General features: G+C 42.1%; 5 protein-coding genes across 5 annotated transcripts; 3 read left to right on the top strand and 2 right to left on the bottom strand.

Moving 5' to 3' along the window:
• Positions 1-2,246: 2,246 nt before the first annotated feature.
• psmb8a (proteasome 20S subunit beta 8A) lies at positions 2,247-6,429 on the bottom strand. The gene is made up of 6 exons (XM_079176649.1): positions 6,021-6,429; positions 5,431-5,572; positions 4,973-5,084; positions 4,402-4,531; positions 3,546-3,750; positions 2,247-2,734 (listed from the first exon to the last, which is right to left on the bottom strand). Exons 1-6 carry the CDS (start codon positions 6,168-6,170, stop codon positions 2,646-2,648), a joined length of 828 nt encoding a protein of 275 aa, XP_079032775.1. The 5' UTR covers positions 6,171-6,429; the 3' UTR covers positions 2,247-2,645.
• A 378-nt stretch (positions 6,430-6,807) lies between these two features.
• psmb13a (proteasome 20S subunit beta 13a) lies at positions 6,808-10,213 on the bottom strand. Its single transcript, XM_079176050.1, has 8 exons — positions 10,075-10,213; positions 9,740-9,824; positions 9,282-9,379; positions 8,609-8,749; positions 8,395-8,510; positions 8,102-8,160; positions 7,674-7,825; positions 6,808-7,171 (listed from the first exon to the last, which is right to left on the bottom strand). Exons 1-8 carry the CDS (start codon positions 10,134-10,136, stop codon positions 7,060-7,062), a joined length of 825 nt encoding a protein of 274 aa, XP_079032176.1. The 5' UTR covers positions 10,137-10,213; the 3' UTR covers positions 6,808-7,059.
• A 13-nt stretch (positions 10,214-10,226) lies between these two features.
• On the top strand, positions 10,227-12,679 carry psmb12 (proteasome 20S subunit beta 12). The gene is made up of 6 exons (XM_079176051.1): positions 10,227-10,284; positions 10,711-10,781; positions 10,960-11,091; positions 11,504-11,633; positions 11,750-11,894; positions 12,288-12,679. The coding sequence occupies exons 1-6, from the start codon at positions 10,237-10,239 to the stop codon at positions 12,413-12,415; spliced, it is 654 nt and encodes a 217-aa protein (XP_079032177.1). The 5' UTR covers positions 10,227-10,236; the 3' UTR covers positions 12,416-12,679.
• Positions 12,680-13,274: 595 nt separating this feature from the next.
• Positions 13,275-16,143, top strand: psmb9a (proteasome 20S subunit beta 9a). The gene is made up of 6 exons (XM_079175852.1): positions 13,275-13,549; positions 13,674-13,741; positions 14,059-14,190; positions 14,638-14,767; positions 14,966-15,107; positions 15,309-16,143. Exons 1-6 carry the CDS (start codon positions 13,499-13,501, stop codon positions 15,434-15,436), a joined length of 651 nt encoding a protein of 216 aa, XP_079031978.1. The 5' UTR covers positions 13,275-13,498; the 3' UTR covers positions 15,437-16,143.
• A 1,249-nt stretch (positions 16,144-17,392) lies between these two features.
• Positions 17,393-24,713, top strand: tap2a (transporter associated with antigen processing, subunit type a). The gene is made up of 11 exons (XM_079175851.1): positions 17,393-17,965; positions 18,389-18,503; positions 18,588-18,718; positions 18,974-19,179; positions 20,314-20,511; positions 20,653-20,781; positions 21,017-21,205; positions 21,453-21,626; positions 21,922-22,081; positions 22,989-23,125; positions 24,071-24,713. The coding sequence occupies exons 1-11, from the start codon at positions 17,452-17,454 to the stop codon at positions 24,260-24,262; spliced, it is 2,145 nt and encodes a 714-aa protein (XP_079031977.1). The 5' UTR covers positions 17,393-17,451; the 3' UTR covers positions 24,263-24,713.
• The last annotated feature ends 775 nt before the right edge of the window (positions 24,714-25,488 follow it).

Genomic DNA, 25,488 nt, shown 5'->3' with positions numbered 1-25,488 from the left:
GCTGCTCCCACAACAACTCAATCGGGCTGAGATCCGCTGACTGTTGTTGGGGTTTATCACCTAAGGCAAGAGCCCACTGTAGAATCTGACTCCAACAGACTACACCTCCAGAAGGATCGTTTGAATTGGAATTACTTTGATGAACAACAGATGACAGACGATCTATAAGTATTAACAATGTAATAAGTCAAGCATCAGAACATATAATGCATAGATCTATGGTTTCACAGAACACCAGAATTGATTAAGTATCCCTGGCAACAGACACAAAGTCAGGGCTCGGTATACGTATCCCTCCTCTCAGTGCCCTGTTCTAACATTTCCCTGTTTCTTTATCCTTTCCGATGAGGATCTGACCTCGTCCTGCACAGGGATGTATCATCGTCGCACACACACACACACGCCAGGGTAGAGGCCCCTGTGTGTGTGGGTGGGAGTCTTCCTGCTGTGGGAGTTCTGCCTGCTGAGATAATTCTCAAGGTGTCGGTCCTGCACCCATTTGTTGCTACACAATATCCAACGGACTTATCCGTTTCATAACACAACTAGTTAGAAGTTTTAAGCTAAACCACCTGTGAGTCAGAGCTTCTTCTTTGTACGGGGAGCGCAGAAGTGCCTCTCCCGGAGCGCTTGAAACCTTTGCTCAATGACCACGCAACACTATTGCAATTGAGCACATACATAATTCTTATAAGTTCAATGCCTCTATATATTGTTAGCATATTTCTACACTATGCTGCTCCATGATAGACAGAATACTAGCTGACTGCTTCCTTGCTAAATAGTTCTTACATAGTTTGGAGCTGTGCTTTGGCTCATTGTCCTGTTGTAGGAGGAAATTGGTTCTTTGTTTCTGGCCATTTTGAGCCTGCAATGGAACCCACAACTGCTGATGCTCTAAATACTCAACTAGTCCAAAGAAGGCCAGATTTAAGGGTTTTCTGATGATCTGTTATTCTCTTGACATGATCAACTTGCATTAGCAAACACAGCTTGTCATTGGACGACAGGACGAATGGTTGCTGAGAATGGGCCTCTGTACGCCTATGTAGCTACTTCATTACAAATCAGCTGTTTACAGCTACAGTAGTACACAATATTTCTGATCAATTTGATGTTATTTGAATGGATGAAACGTGCTTTTCTTTCAAAAACAAGGGAATTTCTAAGTGACCCCAAACTTTTGAACGGCAGTGTATATTTATACATGTATATAGAGAAATTCATGCAAAGGATTCATGTTATTTCCAATTTCTCATTGTGTGTATGCTCTTCTTCTGGCTGCTCATGTGGTGCTTTAGTTTTTCGCTGTAAAAAACCTGTTGCACTGAAATCTGCCCGGCAACTGATGACTTTACAACCGACAGGAAATTCTCCGGTTCTGTTGCTCCTCCAAATCAACTCTATCCTTCTGACTAGATGTAATGTATTACAGGTTATACCTACAGTATGAAATACCAAATACATACTATATATCATTAGTATAGCTGTGATAACAACACTTTGTTTGGCCTTCGGTTATAAATGTATTTTTTAAATAAATATATTAATTTATTTCAATTCCTGCTCGCATTCTGTGACCTTTAAAGTTGAACTTAAGTGAAAGAAAACAAACATCCTTTCAGACCTGTGAACATTAAGATGGTTGACCTTTTTCATAAAGATCATTCTACCTCCTTGATCAAAACCTATGTGGCCGAAATCTGCATGGAAACAGATGACATCACAGCCGTTCTCACAAACATTTTATTGTTATACTTTAAACTATAAATGATGTAACAAACATACTTAAATATACAAACGTTGGTTTAACATTACGTGATATGACGCAGTTTCCTTAGTTTTCATATGGATTCATTAGTTAGATCCCAGTTATCAGGAATATGATAACTTTGTAAATCTCACCTAACAGGTTTTATTCTGGAAAGGTTGGAAAGGTTTGGCACTTCCTGGATGTTTTTAGTCACATTTCACATGACGCCCAGCGAAAATAAAACCGAAATCTGTAACGATCACCATGCATCTAAAATGTTTCTTCCACAGCTCAAAATAAAATATATAAAAACCTCAATGACACAATCATATTGAATAGTGTGGTTGACAGTAAAACAGAGACTAGAAGAACTGCTGGAGAAAGGAGGAAAAGCCTTGAAATCTAATTCTTCTCATGTTCAGTGACGTGTGACTGCCTCACTCAATGTTCATCATCGTCAGTTCAATCAATCATTACAGGACAGAGCAGGGAGTCCAGCAACAGGCTTTATTAGGAGCTGTGTGTTATTATGTATTATGTATTGGTAAGATTATTTTTACAGGATGTCTGGTTAACAAAAACCACAAACTACGACACGGAACCATGTGAGAATCAACAAACACAGTACCTGCATTACATAATATAAAGAACAAATACCAAACAAAGATCTTAACAGTTTAATGACAGTTTGATCCGGCAAAGTCTTCATGTGTAAGGAGAGAAACAGTTCTACAGCATCTCATGCTCTGACGTTTCATTGCGCTAAAATCACTGCACTCTGCTGTGAGACAACAGGCGGGGCATTTCCAAAATCAACTATTAGAAAAGTTATCAAAAAAAAAAGGTTTTTCGGAAGAAAGTCATCATTGGTCGTATTTAGAGTGCTGAACATTCAGAACATTCCCTTCCTGTAGCGGTGGATCAGCTCTGACACGTCTTCCTTACACACCTTTATCCAGCCATCCTCCTGCATGTGGTACACTAGACAAACACACACACACACACACACACACACACACACACACACACACACACACACACACACACACACACATATTACTTCAAATGTATACATAAAGACAAGAATGACAATTTAACTCTTACAAGTGCTCACAGACCATGGCTTCATAGCTCTATAACATGCTGTTATTTGTTCTGCATCTATTTGAAAGATATCAGACGAGACATGACGGGAAATGAGGAGAGAGACATGGAACGAAGCTCCCCGGCCAGACGCCAACCAGGTTTGAGTTCAGAGGTTGACTCTGACATGAGGTTGTTTTTCTTTAGCTTATTTTTATTCTAATTCTTGTCCATGCTCTGTTTTGTATTTTTTCATATCATGGAACACATATCGACAGTAATAGTATAAGATTTCATAACACTTGTGACAAACTGAAAAACTTATATTGCTTTAATAAAAGTGAGGAAACACAGAGGACTATTGCTGGTACAACTTTAAGCTAGAAACCATTAGTGAGTTGTCCATGAAGTATTATTTCAAGCAAAAATTCCCCATATATGCTAGATTGAGTTTCTTAAATGTATGTGTGCACAGACAAATATGACAGGAACTCGTGATGACCGTTTTTTTTAACGCTGAATCAAGGAAATAATTGGCAACTTAATTTGAGGTGAATATAATTGTTATTAGTGTCTGAACCAAAGTTCATAGCAATCCATCCAACAGTTCAGATTCCCGTCTGGACCAAAGTGAACTGACCAAAAACAAAGATATGCTTGAATGGTAAATGTAAAACAAAGCTGAGGAGCGTTCTGAGAGTCTACTCACTGTTGACCACCCCTCCAGAGTAGGCGTCCCTGTGTGTGGCGTGAGTGATGCCCCGACGGCCCAGCTCATACGCCTCCTCCACCGTCATGTCCTCCCGGTAGCCGCTGTCCACCACACCGTAGGCGAAACTGCTTCCACAGCCGGTAGAGAACATTCGGCCGGACAGACGCGTCCCTCCATCGTCCACGTAGTACAGACCAGGGCCCTGGAGAGCACACGGACATTACAGGGTCTGCAGGGAAATGATCATTTTACATACAGGCAGCAGTTTCTGAGCCTTGAAACACAAGCTGCTGATAATATTTCACCAGCCCACTACATCTAGAGATTACAACAGTACACTACGTTACAAATAGAGGCGGGACAATAATCACATGCTGTCATTTTGGGGTATTATTTTCAAATTTAGTTTCAAATGAGCTGCTCCAACGACGGTGTACCTGACTCTTTCAGAAATTATAGGCTACTTTAATGCATGTGTTTTGAGATGCAGCCATATGGCTCAACATTTCATGTGTCATACTGAGATGTAATCAATATTTGAATATGTTGTGGTTTTATGTTTTTGTTACCGGAACCCGAACCATAAATAATAATAAACTGTTTTCAATAGTTTTCACATTGATGAAGGCCGTTTGAATAAAAAGCAACTTAGCATCATATATATTAAATAGAAATAATGCACCAGTATCACTTTTTTTATGAATCAGCCTTATTAACAGGAACATAAAACATCCATATTAAGCATCCTGCCTCAAACTACAACATCACAATCCTCTACTACCACAGTGGGGACATTTCTATTGAGCTGAGATTGTGAGACTCACCCACACACACACACACACACACAGCTTACCTCTTTGTCCCATCCACAGATCATGCTTCCCATAGAGAGGCCCATGCCTCTGTAACCCAGCATCATGTTGCACAGCAGCTTGGAGGAAGCAGCCACAGAGATCCTGTGGTTGTTCCTCAGCCTGTACAGCCTGGATGGACGTCAAAATATAACAAATCAATTAAAACATCAATCAGCCATGGAGGTGGTCCAGGCTGGCCTGAAGTTGTGGCCTGTCAACTATAAAATAAAATACTGTTGATATTCCTCCTGAGTTTATAGGAATACTGACTTTTTATCCTTTTAAAAACTAGAACCAGCCCCTCAGGGTTGTATGCCTGCAACCCGTCATGTTGAAGTTTACATCCATATCTGTCTAAATATCATCAAATATCAACATGCATATCTTCACACAAACTCAAACTAAATCAGAGCTTTCTCCCGTTTCTTTCCTTGACCAGATGCTTTACTCCACTGTGCATGCAACTTCCCAACACATTTGACATTGTATGCAAGCAGCATAATACACAGATACATGATAATTACATTTCAGGGACTGACGGATCAGTATTCAAAACACTGCATGACAGACCTGCATTCCTTGGCCAGGAGTCTCTCCCAGTACTGGCAGTCTGCAGCGCTGCCCGACATGGTGCCCAGCAGGTAGGGGTTGATCTCTATGACCTTGTTGACGTCGTTGGATGCTGCAGAGCCGTGACACATTTAGGTAAAGGAGACATTTTGTGACCAAGACTACAGGCTGAAGCATGAAGAAGCCCAGTGGAGCAGCACCGTGGTTACACTTGTTGCCTTATTTCCATTTCGTGAGTTCATGGTCCCTAAATGTTACATTTAAAGTCTCACACCTCTTTGATATGATGCATGTTGATGGAGGCTGGGCAATATATGACTGACAGGGTCAGCTCACTCTATAACTCCTTCATTTCCTTTACAGAAGTCAACACATTGCATTACATTTTGTGCAGTTCCATCTTGTCTAACCTTTTCCAGGTCTGCATATGAAATAATAACTTGTCCATGTCTATTTACCTAAGTAACGGCCTGCTGAGGCTCTGGAGTCCACAGCCACGATGACTCCATGTTTGAACTTGAAGGCCAGGGTGGTCGTACCGTGGTTCAGGTCTATAGACACACCGCCGTCACGGTTGCAGGATTTGAGAAACCCTGAGGGCTAAAATGAAACCAAAGAAGAGATCTCAGTGGGATGCATGATGCGTAATGGCGTAATGTGTGTGTGCGTGTGTGTGTGTGTGTGTGTGTGTGTGTGTGTGTGTATGTCTGTATGTGTGTGTGTGTGTGTGTGTGTGTGTGTGTGTGTGTGTGTGTGTGTGTGTGTCTGTCTGTGTGTGTGTGTGTGTGTGTGTGAGAGAGTGTAAGAGAACATGAAAGTGGAATATTATACATAATGTAATATTCTTTAACAATAACTCCTATAGTTAAGATGAATGCATGATATGACATTTCATAAGAAGCAAACGTGCGCCACACACTGAAAACCACAGACGCGTAAAATAGGTTGAACCACAGCGCGTCTGACGCTTCACGGTTGTGGCATCAGGCTTACCGGATAAAATGCAAAGTATTCATTTTGTACCAAAAGTTAGTGAAAGGACACTCACGTCTACACCCAGAGGTACAGCAAATTCCTGAGTTTTGGTCCCGAAATTGTAGTGGTTGGTTCGGTCGACGAGATGCGTCTGTCCTGCTGGAAGAATCTGCCCACGGAGTTCAGCATACGGCGTAAAACCAGATACTTGTAAAAGAGCCATTATGTATTAAACTATATTCTAATTATATTCTACAAGTTCAGGTCTTAAGTTTTCCAAAATGACGAAGGCGACTGAAGAAGCGTCACGGATAATTTCCTGCTACGGGAGAAAGAATTCGAAAGTGAAAGGGTTCAAAATCTATTTCATTGTAGTCCTGTGCTGCCTGCAAAATGAGTCAGCTACACAAAGTCGACGAGTAACTATTTATAAATACATTTGGCAAATCCCTTATTTTATAATATAAAACGTTAATTGACAAAAACAAAATAAAAACAAGACTCTGTATTCATTTTACTGCAAATAAAAAAGATGGCTCAAGCTCGCATCAACCAATAGGAGAGCCCTGTATGTGTGTCATCATCAGTCTCGACGCAGAGAAGCAGCGCTCAGGTTTGGAGAAGCCAGCAGAGGTCAATAACATTACGCGTGTTTGAATTTCATATTTATAAAAATACACAGAATCTACTATAGTTAGTTTAATAACGTATCAATGACGTATTATGACGTATACATTCACATATAAGCCTTTCTTTTTAGGGTCTTTATCAGAAGTACAGGGCTTGATTATATTAATAATACATTCAGTAAATTATTACAAAACATGAAAAGAAACAGCAACAGGGGTCAAACAGAATTTCATTCAAAGATCTTTTTATTATTATTCCACATGTTACAGTCTTCTCATTTGGTCTATAGCAGTCTCTCTGTTTACTGTATTTCTGCAACATCACAGTGAAGAATAGAAACCATGATGACAATGTTAATCAAATGACTGAGATGTTTCACTGCTTGCATTTAAAAACTAGTGACAACTATGACAATGCAATGAAAGCAAAGACTTCACTTTACTGTTAAATGCGGTGTTTATAAGGTGTGACTGTGCATCGGCTCAGGCTGTATCCATCCGCTGCACGGTCTCCTCTACAACCTCCAGCTTCACTGGGACTACTTTCTCGGTCAGAACCGGTGTTGTGCCTGGACCATATTTGTATTTTGTTTTCCTAGGAGAGAGGAAGACATGGATGGATAATTAGAAAGCTTCAGGGTTACATGTAAGTCACAAACAAACAGAAAAAAGTTATTTCATAATCACACAAGATATTCACCACTCTGAGAGGGAAATCTGATTTGCAGACATGGTTCAACATAATCTCTTCTTTTAAAGTAGCAGTGTGTAGGGTTTAGAGCTATTTATTGGAAGAAATGGAATGTAATATTCATAGCTATGTGTTCATTAAAGTATAATCGTTGTGTTTTAGTTTGCTTCGAATGAACCCTTTATATCTACATAGGGAGTGGGTCCAGCCATGTTTCTACAGAAGCCCAGAACGGACAAACTGAACGGCTCTAGAGAGAGCCTTTTGCGTTTTTACATTACTTGAAGGCCACCGTAGTTCTCTGACACACTTCTGCAACCTCATCACCAGAGACGACTAAACCCTGCACACTGCTCCTTTCAGAATCCGTCAGGAGAGCAGGTCTGGGATGAAGTCACACTCATACCTTTTGTCTTTGTACTCGGACACCTGGTACGGTCTGATGTAATCCACTCCTGGTCTGGTGATGACACAGATGTCGATGTTGTTGCCTGATCCGAGGTCACTCATGATGCCTGCGTGAATGGCAACACGCACCAGCTCCTTCGCCTTGTCCAGCTGAGAGAGTTACGGGAAATCAGGGAAATGACGGAGAGAGAAATTCCCCAAATACCTACATATTCTTTAGGTTTTTCTATTTGCTAATTCAATAGGGACGGGAATGAATGTTTGTTTTAACATTTTCTCAACTGTTTGGCCTACGGTCCCACCACACGGCAATTATTCAGTTAAAGATGCCCAACAGTACGTGAAATTATTTAGTGATGGCGTCTAAATGATCACGACTATCGATCCTTCTCACGATATGTAACAACAGCTGTCCAGGTGGCGTACCTCCAGGTCAGGTTTGTACCCGTCCTCTAGAATCCCAAGAGCAGCCAGATCCCCAGATCCTGCATGATGAAACAGAAGGTATGTAGTCTGAGAGGGAATCAAATGCATAACTGCAGCAAATTAAAAAATAATGGATAATGAATGATATAAAATGGTGTAATATCTGATGCTTATATATAAAATAGAACATGTTTTGCGGACAGAGAAAAGAGCTTTACAAAAACTCCACCTGCAACGAATCTAAGGAAAAGATGTGACAATGCTGAGAGAACATGGTTCTATCACGTACATACCCATTGCAAGGTAAGGCATCTTATTGACGCTGCCATACGGCCCCACTGTGTACAGGTGGTTCCCAGTGCAATCTACTCCTCCCAGTATAAGACTGGCACCAATCTGTCCGTGATACCTGAGGGCCACACAGATCAGAACAGGAGAAGTTTTTAACGGACCGCGAGTTTAACTCCTTCACACACCTCTGGATACAAGCTCATGTGCAACACAAACCTGTACAACGTATCCTGTAGTATGTTGACGGCCATGACGACACGAGGGTTACGCCCGCTGTTCAGAGAGAAGATGGCGAGGTTGGAGGAGAGGAGATCCGTGGTCTTCTCTGTATCTGCTGCTGTACCTGCTCCACAACAACTACGGAGAGAGGAAGTAGAGGCATTGTGAAAGAAGGGATGAGGGGAAAATATGAAGAAAAAAAGCTACAGGGAATCAGGCAGACAGAGAGGGGAAAGATTAGAGAGAAGAGAACGTGGGGACGGCTTCTTTTCAGCAAATGTTTTGCTTCAACAATCGCAGAAATCCATCATACAAAAAAATTCAAAGCGACTAATTCCTTCTCCCTCAGTAGCCTCAATAGCCCAGAATGCAATGCAACCACAACTTGCATTTATGCAATCGGTCATTAGTGACTACTGTAGTCTCTCTTCAGTAGATTATGAACAAGACGTCACCACAGGAGTGTAACTGCTCTAATGTGGAAAACCGTGATACTTAAAACAAGGGGCACTGTAAGGCATTCTGGGATATGTAGGAAATGTCAAGTAAAGAAGGCAGTTTATGGGACCATGTCCACAAAAAAAGGAACACACATTATAGCCTGATAACAGAGTATTTTGACGGTAAAGTTCTCCGGTTCTGGTGTCAGTGTAGCGTGTAGGACACTTACTATATATTTGGAGCAATGTAATGGATCTTGGCGCACATCTTGTCGGCCACCACTTCACTGGATGTGGCTCTTGTGTCTGCTCCCAGAACCACTCCATCCTGCACCGACACAGACCGATTGGGAAGTGTGTTACTCAAATTATCATTCAACTGCCCTTTGGGTTACACTTGAGCAAGGCATTAACATCTCAGTGGGCCCACTGTAGCTATACCCAGGCACCAGCAGTGCTGTGATGCACTGGGCAGCTCCCCTCATTGCATTTATGTATTTATCAAAGTTATGCATTGTGGCAATGCAGATGTGAACAGGGACTGTCGTGTTCAGTGATGCAGGGATAGAGGGAAAATATAATAGTCTGGCACACTTTGATTAAGGAATCCAATGTGAGGTTTATGGAATAATGTTCCGATACATTCACATTATTACAGATGCAGATTTACACAGTTTTATATACTCGCCTTGAACACCACTCCCGCTATGGTGGTGCCTGTTTTCAGAGGTTTAGGTGTCTGTCCATCAAAAAGACCCTCTAACGCAGCATTCCTAGAGAGAGGGAGGAGGGGGGAGGAGGGGGGTGACAGGGGGGTCAACTTATGAATGTATGTAATATATCTATAATAACCGTGAACACATCATCACTATGTTGTTTCATTGATCAAAGTGATAAACAAGCAGGGAAAAGTTACTTTCACTTTTGATCCCGGAGAAAGCTCCGTGTTACCGACAATTTAATTCGTTTTTTTCCTAAATCGATACAATCTGCTGCTCAGAAGACACAAACTGAAGCTCATACCTGGCTGCGTTGTCGAAATTAAACCCCGCTGCAGGAGTTTCGAGGACATTTGATAGCGCCATAGTGGATACTGGACTGCGGCTTCTCTGCGCGTCTCAATGCGCCTGAGGTCGCTGTTCTGAGCGTCACCTCTCCTTCTTCTCTTTCGGTTTTGTAGTGAAAATGGAGAAACGCAGCGCGGACTCACAAGTCAAAGGAGTCAGCACAGGGGTGAGTAGATCCGGACCGGTTCACGAGTATCTTTTCTTGTCTTGCCTACCGCAGCAACAAAGCAGCACCAAAGCCCATTACGCGTAGAATGATCGATAAGCGATTTGGCGGTTGAACAGGTGAGACTATACCTGAAAGGTAACCAAACACAAAGTGAAATGACATCGACTGGACGTCTCGCGGATTTTAATATCACAGTTGTTTGCACGTTGGCACGTTAGAAAGGACTGGCTACACTTATATTTTCAGTTTAAAAAAAATCCTTCCAGAAACTCTAAATCCCATGATTCATAGCCTTGCTTAGAGGGGCTGAAATGGACATGAAGCTATGAGAAACGTGCGTGATGCTGTGTAGCCCAGTGTTATCTTTGTCTCCTGTCATGTTTGGCTTAATGTAACTTCTTCATCTCCTCCTCTCCCCCTCAGACCACCATCCTGGCTGCCACTTTTAAAGGAGGGGTCGTGATTGGTTCAGATTCCAGGGCTTCCATTGGAGGGTGAGGATGTTGGGACAATACACTGAAGATGCCCACATTGTTAAACATATTAAACAAATTAAAAAAGGTCCATTCAGAGTCAAGGATGAACTGATTAGAATGTGGTGGTCAAAGGTCACTGTGACATGATGGATGGTAATCCTAGTTACTTCATTTCATTGTCTTTGTCTCTCTTCAGGGAATATGTGTCATCTAAGACCATCAACAAGGTGATTCAGGTTCATGACCAGATCTTCTGCTGCATGGCTGGCTCGCTCGCAGATGCTCAGGCCGTCATCAAGGCAGCAAAGTTCCACCTGTCCTTCCACAGGTGCCACACACACACACACACACACACACACACACACACACACACACACACACACACACACACACACACACACACACACTCATATGAATACAATGGCACGTGTTACGCAGGTATGCGCACAGAGACAACCTGCTACATCACATTTTAACGTCACACATTGAAATCATATTTTGTTAATCCCGCTGGTTATTTTTAATTCCAAGAGGCGAAGACACACAGTTGTGTGCGTGCAAACTAACACAGTCTCACACACACACACATGCAGTAAACACACATATAACACTGACTCTTCACCTACAAAATCATTTAAAAATCCAAGACAATAGATTCAAAGTCTCTTCATCTCGCAACTGCACAAACTTTAAAGTTTCACCCTCCCTGATCCCCCCCCCCCCCCCTCTCTAATCCACAGTGTCCAGATGGAGACCCCTCCACTGGTGATAGCAGCAGCATCGGTGCTGCAAGAACTGTGCTACAAAAACAAAGAGGAGCTGCAGGCCGGCTTCATCACAGCAGGCTGGGACGGGAAGAAGGGACCACAGGTAGGTGGCGGTCGTGATGACAGTCAAACATCAGGGAAGCCGTGACGATGATCGTCTGAAGGAACTCCACATTGCGGCATATAGCTGCATTACTGATATTCTCCGTCCCTCTCCAGGTGTACGTGGTGTCTCTAGGGGGGATGTTAATCAGTCAGCCGGTGACCATCGGGGGCTCAGGCAGCACCTACATCTACGGCTACGTTGACGCCAAATACAAACCCAACATGAGCAGAGAGGAATGCCTACAGTTTGCCACTAATGGTACAGTCGTGTTATTCTACTTGTGTACTCAAACCTAAATATGTTGGTACTTATTCTGTCAGTTTTTTGGGGGGGAATTAGGTTGTGATTCCATGAAAATGTATGAATATGTACGAGAGTGTAGCAGAAAATGCCAGTAAGTGTCAGTAAATGCTTGCTTGGTTTGTAACGGTTCGAAATGTCAAATGAGAGTTTGACATAATGACACACAGCTCAGCTGAGACGATTGCACTCAAAGGAAATAGTGAAATGGAAATCCATTCTTTAGTTGGTGACTTTGTAGCTGTTAGGAGTATAAACGCTGCAAACTGCATCCCGTCAGTTGTTAAACTTGAGCTTTATTTCTCCTGCTTGTTGTTCCGGCCCTCCCTCTGCTTCATCTCTGGATCACAGCTCTAGCTCTCGCCATGGGCAGAGACAACGTCAGCGGAGGCGTGGCTCACCTGGTGGTGGTCACGGAAACTGGGGTGGAGCACGTGGTTGTCCCCGGTAACAAGCTGCCCAAGTTCCACAATGAGTGACAGCCTTCGACAACCAATGAATTCTTGACTTTGTTTTTTTTTGGGCTTTATGAAAGTAATTGTTTGAAATTCCTGAGCAACAATCTCATCAGTAATGTACTTTATAAGATTAGGATGTAACACATTCTACACACATACACACACACACACACACACACACACACACACACACACCTGAAGAACTCTGTCCACATCACATTTTGTGTAGTTTTTTTTTTATGTTTGGAAATATTTGAAATATAAATAAACATCTTCCAAACCCTATCGTTCGTCCTCTCACTTTATTTGTCTTCTGTGTTAAAATATCTTCATGGATATGTGGAGATGTGTTCTGTAAATGACCGTCCTTGTGGTTCCCCGAGTCATTTTAAGGTTTTAAAATGTTCTTTAGTGGTGCATAGCCTAGCGTATGTCTGTAGTGATCGGTGGCAATGGATTGACTTTGTGGCTCACACAATTTAACAGTTAAGCCAAAGCTGTCACAGAGTCTGATGCCCACTTAAAGACGAGGTCATCGCTCTGTGTTGAAAAGTGTAGTGGGGGGCTCAGAATGAAAAAGACATTAAATACTCTTCATCATGTGCCAACACAGTCTAAGTCAATGTTCTGCTGTTTGTTCACAGCTCTGTGCTCGTCTGCTGTTACTGTAATCAAGCTTTAAATCATGAGGGGTGTTTTCAGTGTAACACAGCTGTGGTGGAATGTAACAAAGTACACTTGTAGTACTGTACTTGTACTTGTACTCGTTTCTTTACATGCCACTTTCCACAGTCAGTAACACCGATGCTTAAAGAGAACACTCTCTTCACTGAGTTAAATGTGCGCATTTCAACGGGTTTGCAGCTCACTGCTCAGAGGGACGACTTCACTTTCAATTTCGATTTAATTCAGAGAAAACATGGAGTCCGTCTGATGTGTGGAACAAACGCGTCGAGCACAGGTTTAGAGCTGCAGAGAAGGGTTCACGAGGACACTTTATAAAACCGGGACTGCTCGACTGAACGTTCGGGTTTATCGTCAGGTGTCAGATTGACTTCCCCGTCAGACGGACACGGTCGTTGTTGTTACCAGAAGTGCATCAACATGTTGGAAGAGACGGGGCCGGAGTGGTTGTCTGAGGAGGTGAAAACCGGAGTAAGTAGAGATCTTCAGCGTCTTTGAGAGACTTGGTGGCGCTTTAGAACCGGTGGCTTACATCCCGGGACACATGGTGCGGTGCGGGAAATGAGTTCTGAATGACCTGTACCTCTGTTTGTAGACCACCATCATCGCCATAGAGTTTGATGGAGGGGTCGTGCTGGGGTCTGACTCCCGAGTGTCTGCAGGGTAAGTGTGTGCGCGCGCACTTGTGTCCAGTTCTATCTGCATAATTCTATCTTTACTAAGACACCAATAGCTTCTTATGTTTACTGACTCTAAATCCTTCCACCTCTTCCTCTTTCCTTACATGCAGTGTCGCTAGATTAGAGATAAAAGAACTGAGACAATGACATGCAGTTGAGCTTCTCACCAGAAATGCAAAAAGTAACTAGGTGCAGATAAATGTGCATATGTATCGTGATCATATATAGATACGGGGTATAAGATATATCCAGGAGGCTATGATTAACCCACACTCTGCCCCTCTTCATCCCTCCATCCAGGGCGTCGGTGGTGAACAGGGTGATGAACAAGCTGTCTCCCCTCCATGACAGGATCTACTGCGCTCTGTCAGGCTCTGCAGCAGACGCTCAGACCATCGCTGAGGTAGTCAACTACCAGCTCGATGTCCACAGGTGAATACCGACAGACTCGTTAACCTTTTATTAAATATCCCATGATGGCAAAGTATAGTCCTACTCGGTTTGGAGGTGCCTTCCTGATCCCGACTACAGAAAAACAGCTCATAAAATGAGCAAGGACTTGCAGTATCTTTTCCATCTTTTATGTATTCATATAATTGCTCAGATAACAGTTTCCCTTAACAGTGCAAATGTCGTTGTCGAAGCTTTTTGAAATTATATTTGAAATTCTGAATACAATATCACTGAGTGAAATATTTTAGCTTTAAAGGATTCACATTGATCACCGAGTTTCAGCTACTGGCAGCTTCAATTTAAATATACCAGTATTATATTGGACTTCAAAAATGTTCATGAATCCAAACCACAACGCACACAGCGTTTGTCTTCCGCATTTTTATTGGAGATCATCATGTTTGTTTTTACGTCTTCCTCTGTCAGCATTGAGATAGATGAGGAGCCCCAGGTTCGCTCAGCGGCTAATCTGGTGAGGAACATCTCGTACAAGTACAAGGAGGAGCTGTCGGCCCATCTCATCGTGGCCGGCTGGGACAGAAGAGACGGGGGGCAGGTCAGAAAAAACATATAGATGGCTCCATTCTGAAAGGAAGAGATTCAAGACTTTAAACAAGAACGATTACTGGGGGAAAAATGTCAATAACGTCAAAATGAATGTCTGCAGCACACATGATGTTACAGGAGTGCATACAGAATGACATTGTGCTCTGTCTTGCTCCTCTCTGTGCCTGTGCCCTCTGACCTCTCCCAGGTGTTTGCAACCCTGAGCGGTCTCCTGACGAGGCAGCCTTTTGCACTCGGTGGCTCTGGCAGCTCATACGTTTATGGGTTTGTTGATGCTGAGTTTCGCAGGGGTATGAGCAAGGAGGAGTGTCAGCAGTTTGTGGTCAACAGTAAGTTGTTTTTTTTCTCCACAGAAAGCTTTGTTTTTTTGGTCAGACAGTTTATTGGATGGTGAAAGAGACACCAGCCTCTACTGACTGCTGAGAAGAGCTGGCTGTTCTGTTTCGTTATGTTATTTAACATAATGTCGTCCTATGAATCCTCTCCTCACCTTTCTCACCCCTTCTCTTCTCTTCCCCTCACTCTCGCAGCTCTGTCTTTGGCAATGAACCGGGATGGCTCCAGTGGCGGCGTGGCCTATATTGTCTCCATTGATGAACACGGCACAGAGGAGAAAGTGGTTCTTGGAAATGACTTACCGTCCTTCTTTGATCAGTGATACTTCCAGTTTTCTCATCTCTAGTCTGCAAGCCACTGCTGTGTAGGATGCAATTAGGTATTTGTTTTGCTCACAGCAGCCACTACATACACTTTGGCTCTACTGTCAGCTAATTCAGCTTGTCAAATAAAAATAGTAGATAAGAATCCTTTCAGTAAAAAGTTTCATTTTAATAAAATCATTGTATTGCTCTGTGATACGCGAAGCTATTTCATGTTTAATATCAGGTCATTTAAAACCCTGACGTCATTTGTGGCTCATCATTAAGAGGTTTAAATATAACAAACAAACGCTGACATTAGGTGACCTTTATTGATTTATCTTCCAAGGAAAAACTGCTGACACATGATTCTTCCTTTCAGTCTCTGCATGTGATTCTAAGGTTTTCTCACCAGATACACCGGTAAACATTTTGTCCCCTTTGACCAAGTTCAGCAAAGCTTCACAGAGTTGGACATGGAATTGACAATATTTCTATCAAATAGTCTTTTTTTCTCAAATGACAGATGTGTTTTTTTCAAGGGCAGATGCTGATATGTAGAGAGCAGGGCGGCCGATGGCCGGTTTATAATGCGGATATATTACTGTTGGAGTTGTTGTTTTTGCATCTAATAAAATACAACAATGTATTAATAATAACAAATAAAACACAGAATTGAGGCCTTTATACACCGAATGTGTGACGAATAAATGAGACGAAAACACTACCTAGTTGCCTGAGAATGGGGGGCTTTTATTGTGAAAGATTATTGTGAAAGATAAGAACAGAGGGAGTGGATGTGTCAGCGCTGCCTTTGTCAAGTTGAAATTAGTAATTAAGTTTGCCAACTGATTAAAATGTGGTGGTCAAAGGTCACTGTGAACTCATAAAACATGTTTTGGGCCATAACTCTGGAATTCATCTGCTAATTATGACAATTTCACACAAATGTCTTAGAGGATAAAATGATGAAGTGATGACATTTTGGGCAGAAATGGATGTAAACTGTAACATGACTGGTTGTCGGAGGCTTACAACGGCAAGACGGTATAATACTAGTTTCAAACTGTAGTTTTTGTCATGAATACTTTCACACATAATTTAAATTATTGCAGCAAAAAAGCGACTTTATCAGAATGACACATCAAATAAATACATTTTAAAAACCAAACCCTAAAACTTATAAATGACAAATAAAGAGTTTTAGTGCACGTAACATTGATCATATAGCAGCATGTCCTTATTTTTAAGAGACAACGAAACTGTTTTAACTTACATATGAAAAGTAAATAAAGAATGTTTGTAGCCTTCCTTGGCGTTGGCTCAGCGAAAAGATAAAGAAATAATCTGCGTCTCAAAGTGACAGTTATCGGTGTGATTATTCACCACTAGTTTTAATCAGCCTCACTATAAATAGTCCCACAGAAACACTCACTGAGCAGCAGCAGTTGTCTGTGTGAGGTATTCAGTGTGACAAGCATGGCAGCAAAAAGTCAAAGTCCAGTTTGTTGTACCACCTCCAGGTCATAACTCCCTTTTCTCTACTCTAGTGCTTTTCATCAGTAATCAGATTAATAACGGTTGATGGTTGGTCACCTGTCTACATGATGTAAAGCCTGCTTAAATGTAAGCATAATGCATTTTGAATATACATTAGCATTGTGCATATGTGACCGCACATGCTTTCTATTATGTGAAAATTAAAATAAAATAAAAGGCCTGTGTTGAAGGAGTTCTTTTTTTATTTCTCTTTTCTTCACAATGAATCCCTTTATATACTGTTATGTTCTCTGAAGGCTGTCTCAGTCACTGACACTGGATGTTAGAGCTGCTGTGTCATGCAGGTGCTTAGTAATAATCAGAAATGGTTCACGAGTGTAACCCACTCTGTTTAGGAATATCGTTGTGCGCGGAGCAGTTGGGATTTCGGGGAAACCACTGGTCCAAAGCAAGAAAATGAAAGTGAAAGTGGACAAAAACATCAGTACAAGACTGCAGAGACAGAGCAGGGTACGCAGACGACTGTAGCTGCAAAATGGCAAGAAATACAGCAACAGTTACCCGCAAAGTCGTGGCTTTGACTTTAGCAGTCTGCGTCGACCTGTCCTTGTTTTACGCAGCGGGACTAGTGGTGACTCGCAGCGTGTTTGGACATTTTGCGCGTCTCTGGGTCCTCGCGGCTCTCCGGTGCTCGGCACTAACCCTCGTAACTCTGCTCGCCCTCGGAGACCTCAACCCGTTGCTGATTCGTGTCATCGCGTCGCACAGTCTGCTGCCCGCGGTGTTTGAGACCGGGACCAAAGCGCTCTACCACGAGGAGACCGAATGTGGCTTGTCGGCGGATGCGCGCTGCTGGCTCATGTGTGCCGGAGCGTCGCTGGCCGCTGCGCTGTTTTGGGAAATCACCGTCCCGGACGCCGACGACGCGGCCGCCGGTAAAGAGAAGAAGCAGAAAGCCAGAGTGCTGTTTGTGAGAGTCCTGCGCCTGTACTCCCCCGAATATCTGCTGCTGCTTGGGGGGCTTGTGATGCTGACGCTGGCTGTTATGTGTAAGTAGATGGTGGTGATGATGATGATGATGATGAGGTGGAGGAGGATGAGGATGAGGATGAGCATAATTCATTGTCATTCCAGTACATGATGTACATGAAAGGGAACGAAATTAAGAACTCAGGTTCCAGTGCAGGTAGTTGATGATGATGATTTTGATGATTTCAGCCCATAGTAAAGAGATGCTAAGGAAATGAACAATTAGCATAGTGGAAAGTATTTTTTTAAGAATACTGTCATTGTCACTATTTCCAGATATTTTCAAGTCTCAATGTTGGAATTGAAACACTATTGCTGGGATACGCTGTTCATGATGATGATGATGATAATATGATGTTGATTTGCTGGCTGATGCACCTTCATCTCTCTGTATATGTCTGTCTGACTATGTGTATGTGTATTCTGCACGTCCCTGTCCTCAGGTGAGATGTTCATCCCGTTCTACACTGGGAGAGTCATTGACATCCTTGGCACTCAGTATCAGCCGAATGAATTTGTGTCTGCGCTCCTCTTCATGGGCCTGTACTCTCTGGGCAGGTATGGGACTATTCTTTCCCCTCCTCACTCTGGTGGCTCACAAGGTGATATCTGACTGTTTTGTCTCTTTTTGTGATCCGTCAGCTCTCTGAGTGCAGGCTGCAGAGGGGGTGTGTTACTTTGTGCCATCAGTGCCTTTACATGCAGGATGAAAGTCACGCTGTTTGGGGCTTTGACCAAACAGGAAATTGGATTCTTTGAGACCACAAAGACAGGTAAGGCTCTTATATAACATGCAAACATACTGTATGAATAATTTATCAGTGCACATGACGGATGGAACAAGTCATGTCAAGACAAAATCACACGTATAAAGACACATATATTGGACGATACTGAACAAGACGAGTTAGAGAAACCGGGCAGAATGGAGCAGAACATACAAGGGTGTCACAGGACCAGGCAGAGAGGAACATGACAGAACGTAACAGAACAGGACAGAGAGTCATTTCTCTGTATTTTCTGTGTAGGTGAAATCACATCCAGGTTGTCTAAAGACACCACCTTGATGGGAAGAGCGGTCTGTCTCAATGTCAATGTGCTGCTGAGGACATTCATCAAGACACTGGGCATGATCTCCCTGATGATGAATCTTTCATGGAAGCTCACATTCCTCGTATTGATGGAGACGCCCATCACTGGCCTCATTCAGAACATCTATGACACACACTACCAGGTAAAAGGCAGGTTCATAAGAAATGTTGAATTGACATTGAGATCCACAAAATCATGTTTATGCATAATTTCCATCCCTATTTTTAGACTTTTTAACTGATCAAAAAATGCTTCTCCTCAAAGGATTTAGCAGATAGGTCTATGCTAATGGTCTGTGCTAATAGGTATGTGCTAATGGTCTCTTTTGAAAGACCATGTGTCTTTCAAAAGACAAATGGTGCTTAGAAACAAAAAAACAATATTAAACCATTGGTTGGGCCCATCTTCTGTGTCTCAGATGACAATATCTTATTACAGATACAAATTATTTATTTCCTTCACTAATATACAGGACTCTGGTTCGCCCTTACTTATTCAACTTAAAGCTACTATGTGGAACTTTCATTTTGTGTTGATTTTGATGCTCCCTGTGGACAAAAGCGGTTGTGTTTCCGAGCACCAGAGTCCATTTTAGAAAACCTCTAATTTGACTGCCGCGGGTTCTGACAGTCTGCCCCTCACAGTCCTGGTTCTGGTCCTGGTTCTCCTGTGCTTCCCTCCCCGTCAGCTGGCTCAGAAATACTGCTGGCCAGAGTCGGAGTTGCTGTAGAACATCTGAAAAATACTTTTTAAATTATCCAACCGAAACAACCAGCACTGTGTTGTCAACTTTTTTCCAATGAAATTAGATAGTAGCACTAGCTCCAAAACAATCGAGTCAGAAAGTCGCCAAGACAGCCCCTCCCTTCTGGCGTCCCTCCAAAGCCTCAAATTATCATTATGAGCATAAACAACAAACATGGCTTTGGAGTGCTTTTTGAGGCATGAATGCAATCGTCAGAAGTTGAAAGCTAACGTTAGGCTATAAACAAACTGCACCTCGGTCGCTTAAGCGCAAGTTTACACAACAAGGCTGTAAAGGCAGACTATAGCTGGCGTGATGACGTTTAATAGTCTCATTTAGACACTTGTTAAGCACCCATCTTTTTAAAGACATGGAAGAGCTTCAAAAGTCATTTACTGACAGATTTTTTCTATATATTTCTTTAATTTTATTTAATTCAGCAAATATTTTAAAAAGTTTCTAAAATACATTCTCTACCCTAACCTTAAGAACTAAGATGACTTTCATTGTCTTTTTGTATTCCTCCCTCAGCGGCTGTCCCGGGCGGTGCAGGACTCGATGGCTCAGGCAAATGAAGTTGTGAACGAGGTCGTGTCCAGTATTCAGGTGGTGCGGAGCTTCAACACAGAGAAACACGAGGCCCGTCGTTATGACGACCGCTTGATGGACACACACAACCTCAAGACAAGCCAGAACACTGTCAGAGCTGTTTATCTTCTCGCACGGAGGGTGAGAACTTTGTTATTTTTAGCAAAATGAGGTAGTTCTGAGCATAGTACTGAGCGTATATCACCTGATGTAACAGTAGTTCTTCCTGTGTGTGTGTGTGTGTGTGTGTGTGTGTGTGTGTGTGTGTGTGTGTGTGTATAGTTGTCAGGGTTAGGCATGCAGGTCGTCATGTTGTACTACGGCAGGCTGTTCATCCAGAGTGGACAGATGACCACTGGCAACCTGGTTTCCTTTATCCTCTTCCAGTCAGATCTTGGAGATAACATCAGGGTATATAACTACTTGGTTTTAATGTGTTTTATTGAAAGATGATAGAAAAAAACAACCTTTTTGTGGTTGCTTTTAAAAGAATGTCCTCAGGAATGATATTCAATTGGCTCATAGCTTTTAAGCATGTCTAGTCAGACATGCCTGTCCCACACTATCCTAAACATATGATTGCATGCAAAAACTTTGACTCTATAACATTATGTTCTTAAGTGCTCAGTTTTATGACATTTTTTAGACACTCACCTACATCTTTGGCGACATGCTGAACTCGGTGGGGGCTGCTGGGAAAGTGTTTGAGTACCTGGACCGAAAACCTCTGGTCAGCATGGAGGGGAATCTCAAACCGGATCAGCTGACAGGACACGTCATCTTCCGCAATCTCAACTTCGCCTATCCTACATGCCCCAACAAAACAGTGCTGCAGGTGAGGTCTGACCGGCAGACAGGCAAGGGGACTTCTTTAGCATGAATTTGTACAGTTCATGAAAAACAAAAATATATTGAAATGAATAGTGGAAAAAACAGGATGACTATAGAAAGTAACAAGCTAAAGTAAATTATTTACACAGGCGTTCCCTCCCAAGTATTTACAGCTACTTATAAACTTATGTATAATAAACTACCGACACAAAACTCTATCTTCTGTTTTCGTTGTTATCTCCTCGTTTCAGGACTTTTCTTTGGAGCTGAAGTCAGGTCAGATGACGGCACTGGTGGGTACATCTGGAAAAGGAAAAAGCACATGTGTGAGTCTGCTGGAGCGCTTCTATGAGCAGCAGGATGGAGAAATCCTATTGGACAATGAACCTCTGAAATCCTATGACCACCGTTTCCTCCACAAGAAGGTAATTCATCATTACGGCTTTTTCGGATGATGCACACCACTTTCTGTCTCTTATCTGTGTTTAAATTGTTTTTATAGTTTCAAATACAACATTCGACAATCCATACGGGAAGAAATCTATTGTGAAAAAACAAGAGATATTACTATTACTATTACTAGCCTATTTAGAACAGAATGCAGTTCAACCATAACACATGTTGCACATTGAGTAATGGCCTGATAAGTAGACTAAATGGAAGACAAGATAAGATTGTCCTTTATTAGTCCAATCAGTCTGATGAGAGTGTGTTTGACAGATTGCTGTGGTGAGCCAGGAGCCTGTGCTCTTCTCTGGCTCCATCAGAGACAACATCGCCTACGGGCTTGCTGAATGCTCATTGGATGAGATCCAGGAAGCAGCACGCAAAGCCAACGCCCATGACTTCGTCATGAAGCTGGAGAAGGGCTACGATACAGGTAACCTTTGTTTATCCACCCTTCCTGCTGTTGTGTCTACATAGAGTAAAAACCTGCTTTGGATGGTCGAGTGAAGAACATATCATTTGTAGAGCTAGATTATTTTTTACTTTTTGAATTTTTTTATTTTTGAGGTCGATGAGGCTTCCTAAGCTAAAGCAACGTTACAGGGTCATTCATTCATTATCTCCACAAAATCTGTCCGTAATGGTTTTACATTATCTCACCCACTTGTTCCAGAGTTGAATAGACACACTTCTCTGAAGGCGAAGGGTAAAAGTAATCATTGTTTACTATATCTATCGACTTTCTATTTATTGATCTTAAAGCTGCTAATTTCGACATTCAGAGCATATCTATTGCTTCCACTCTTAATATGGCGACGGCTGAAGCTGTTTTTATACTTGCGTGTTGCGCCATAAACTAACCTCCACAATGACCTCGAGGAAATATCTGTCAACTCATATCTGATATTCATGGACTACTTTATGCCTTTGTACAAGCCCTGTAAAGAAACAAGTCAAGTATTACATGCATTATAAAGAAACGCAACATTATCGTGCGCACCTCGCACCGGCTTCACTACGTCAAGTATAAACTAAGCTTGAGCTGGCGTCTAGCAGCTAACAGTGCTAACAGCGCTAACAATGCAAACAACGGCCGACAGGGCTAGCAGTGCTAACTTGGGGCGTCTCTGCGACGACGCTGTCGGTCAGGACGGCGTTATCATCTGTTACCGCCGTACGAGCGCAGTGCAGAGCAGTGGCCACTAGCTAGCCAGTGGCGCACGCTAAAGCACAGAGAAGCTCGGATTACAACACACACAGAGGGGGAGTGACGTCATTCTCTGTCTTTCTGCATCTGCTTGAACCTCAATCCGTTATGATTTTATCATGTTATTTTTCAGAGGTGGGTGAGGGTGGCGGCCATCTATCCAAGAGCCAGAAGCAGCAGATCGCCATTGCTCGAGCTCTGGTCAGGCAGCCACAGGTCCTCATTCTGGATGAAATAACCAGCTCTCTGGACATGACGAGTGAAAATAAGGTATGTCACAACTTCCCTCCGGGCCAGAAGTCTCTGGGTTTGAATTGCAGACAAGTTCATTACCATCAGTCACTTCTGACTAAAAACATACAGTCAGTATTTAATAGATATACAGTATAGAGGAAGTGCTGCACACATCATTGCTCAATGAATTGATGAGAATTGAGCAATGATGAGGAATTAAATCAAAGATCTACAAGAAAAAAAAGGTACATTTTCAACAAAATTTGCTGTGTGATGATTCCCATTAATGTGTTTAGTGTGTTCACCCAGCTCTAAACCATCTACATGACAACATTGATATTGCAAGATAGGCCTATATGTGGGGTAGTTAAATAAGTCACTGGTCTTGCATGCTCTGTGTACTCACTGACATCCAGTCCTATTCATTCTCAGTAAATGTTTTGCACAGTTCATTCTGACATTTATACTCCTTTAAACTCTCCCAAATGAGAACTACAGTAATGTAGTAATGTTTCTGAATAAATAGGTCTGATGAGATAATGTTACTAATGTTATATACTTTTATATATCATATATATATATATGTTAAGGGGAGGGACCTCAGGCAAAAACATTGCTATTCAGTCTATTTTACTTCCATAACATGGAAAAGAAAACCATCCAAATTACACATTAAGCTGTCTATGTATGTCTATTTGCGTTTGTAGATTTCTCTTAAATTCACCATAGGTTACCATTAGATAATGCCTCATTTGCATATTAAAACATGACATGAACATTAACCTGTCTTTATCCAATGTTCCCATTTCCGTTCTGGAAATTAATGAAATGTATTTATTTATCACTATTTAACAAAATAATGCATCGTTTGCATATTTAATACATTTTCAGAAATCTTGTATTATAGAAAGTAATCGTCTCAATGCAAGTACTCAAATGGGAGAGTTTCATGGTGATATGTCTGTCATTGACTCTGCACAGATCCAGCAGGCCCTGGCGAGTTGTCCCAACCAGACCCTGCTGGTGATCGCTCACAAGCTGAGGACCATTGAGAGGGCCGATCAGATCGTTGTGATCGATGACGGCAGAGTTCAGGAACAAGGGACTCACCAGGAACTCATGGACCTGAAGGGGAGCTACTACAAACTGAGGGAGGGAAACTCACCACAGTGACAAACCGCTGACACTGAGCCGGTGCTGTGGATCCATGTCATCTGTGAGACAATTGTTCTGTGTGACTGTGATGCAGGTCGGACCGACAGCAGCTAACCCAATAAAAGTGTTGTTATTTCGTAAGCCATAATATACACACAGACCTGATCAAATGTTTATGTAAATATTGTATAAATATTGAAAACGAAAGAACATGGATGTGTTTTTCAGAAACGTTAAAAGATGTGGAACCTTCTCAACTTTAGTGGTTTTGTTCTTATACATTTTGTTGAAATGACATTAGATATTGTAAATTAGTCAAACAAAATGTACGCTATGGTTTTCTATTTCATGTCCTTGTATTTGGGTACAGATGAATAACACAACAGCACACCGTTGACGCCATAAACCTTTATGATCAGAGTGGCTAAAGGTTGCCTCATGTGTACGTCCCAAATAAAAGATTGATGTTTCAAACACAATGTTTCTGTTGGATTTTATTTCTCAAGCCTTGTGTCACATATTTATAAAGCCCTTCAACAGCTGTGTGTGGGCAGATGACCCAAACCTCTGACTTGTCAATGGGTGGATGAGCAAGAACTTCATGAAGCTAAATGAAGATAAGACTGAGATCCTCCTATAGCCCAACACTGAGCTCAGTTTAATTCATTGACTGCCTCGTTCATGCTTTTGTGTCTAGTCGCCTTGACTTCTGTAACGTTTTTTATTCTGGCCTACCAAAAGTAGCCATTGCAAAGCTCCGACCACTCAGACTGCTGCTGCCAGGGTTTTAACACAAACTAAAATGAGAGATCATACGACTCCCTGTATCTTTTAGAATTTAATTTAAAGTCCTTCTCTTAGATTTTAACACACGGAATAGCCTCGCTGCCCTTTGATATGACAGATTGCATCATCATTTTATGATCCTCCACGAACCATAAGATCCTGCAAAGCTGCTCTTTCTTACTGTTCCCAAGGTCGCCACAAACACCTTTGGGGATGCTACTTTTTGCCACGATGCCCCAAAAATATGGAACACTCTGCCTTTAAATATCACGCTATAATATAACACACGCGCTGAAATGTCCTCCTTGTGTATGTGTATGGTGTGAATTGTAAAGCCCTTTGTGCTGAATTCTGTGCATGTAAAGTGCTATATAAATAAAGTGCATTCATTCATTCAACAAAGGTCTCATAGGACAAAGTGAAAGTATAGAATATGTTAAGTTTTATGCAAAAGTGTG

The sequence above is a fragment of the Pholis gunnellus genome, assembly GCF_910591455.1.
Source record: "Pholis gunnellus genome assembly, chromosome: 16".
NCBI lineage: Eukaryota > Metazoa > Chordata > Actinopteri > Perciformes > Pholidae > Pholis > Pholis gunnellus.
The sequence above is the reverse complement of the archived record's forward strand: the minus strand, read 5'-3'. Positions and strand labels throughout refer to the sequence as shown.

Excerpts from the sequence above, each read along its gene's own strand:
- psmb8a (XM_079176649.1), bottom strand. The coding sequence starts at position 6,170 with ATGGCTCTTTTACAAGTATCTGGTTTTACGCCGTATGCTGAACTCCGT. Across the intron at positions 5,573-6,020 it reads CTGTACCTCTGGGTGTAGAC|CCCTCAGGGTTTCTCAAATC; the intron begins GTGAGTGTCCTT and ends GTTTCATTTTAG. Across the intron at positions 2,735-3,545 it reads CTCTGGAGGGGTGGTCAACA|TGTACCACATGCAGGAGGAT; the intron begins GTGAGTAGACTC and ends GTGTTTGTCTAG.
- psmb13a (XM_079176050.1), bottom strand. The coding sequence starts at position 10,136 with ATGGCGCTATCAAATGTCCTCGAAACTCCTGCAGCGGGGTTTAATTTC. Across the intron at positions 8,511-8,608 it reads CTACAGGATACGTTGTACAG|GTATCACGGACAGATTGGTG; the intron begins GTTTGTGTTGCA and ends TGTGGCCCTCAG. Across the intron at positions 7,826-8,101 it reads GGTACAAACCTGACCTGGAG|CTGGACAAGGCGAAGGAGCT; the intron begins GTACGCCACCTG and ends TAACTCTCTCAG.
- psmb12 (XM_079176051.1), top strand. The coding sequence starts at position 10,237 with ATGGAGAAACGCAGCGCGGACTCACAAGTCAAAGGAGTCAGCACAGGG. Across the intron at positions 10,285-10,710 it reads TCAAAGGAGTCAGCACAGGG|ACCACCATCCTGGCTGCCAC; the intron begins GTGAGTAGATCC and ends TCTCCCCCTCAG. Across the intron at positions 11,895-12,287 it reads CCTACAGTTTGCCACTAATG|CTCTAGCTCTCGCCATGGGC; the intron begins GTACAGTCGTGT and ends TCTGGATCACAG.
- psmb9a (XM_079175852.1), top strand. The coding sequence starts at position 13,499 with ATGTTGGAAGAGACGGGGCCGGAGTGGTTGTCTGAGGAGGTGAAAACC. Across the intron at positions 14,768-14,965 it reads ACAGAAGAGACGGGGGGCAG|GTGTTTGCAACCCTGAGCGG; the intron begins GTCAGAAAAAAC and ends GACCTCTCCCAG. Across the intron at positions 15,108-15,308 it reads TCAGCAGTTTGTGGTCAACA|CTCTGTCTTTGGCAATGAAC; the intron begins GTAAGTTGTTTT and ends TCACTCTCGCAG.
- tap2a (XM_079175851.1), top strand. The coding sequence starts at position 17,452 with ATGGCAAGAAATACAGCAACAGTTACCCGCAAAGTCGTGGCTTTGACT. Across the intron at positions 22,082-22,988 it reads GGAGAAGGGCTACGATACAG|AGGTGGGTGAGGGTGGCGGC; the intron begins GTAACCTTTGTT and ends GTTATTTTTCAG. Across the intron at positions 23,126-24,070 it reads ACATGACGAGTGAAAATAAG|ATCCAGCAGGCCCTGGCGAG; the intron begins GTATGTCACAAC and ends GACTCTGCACAG.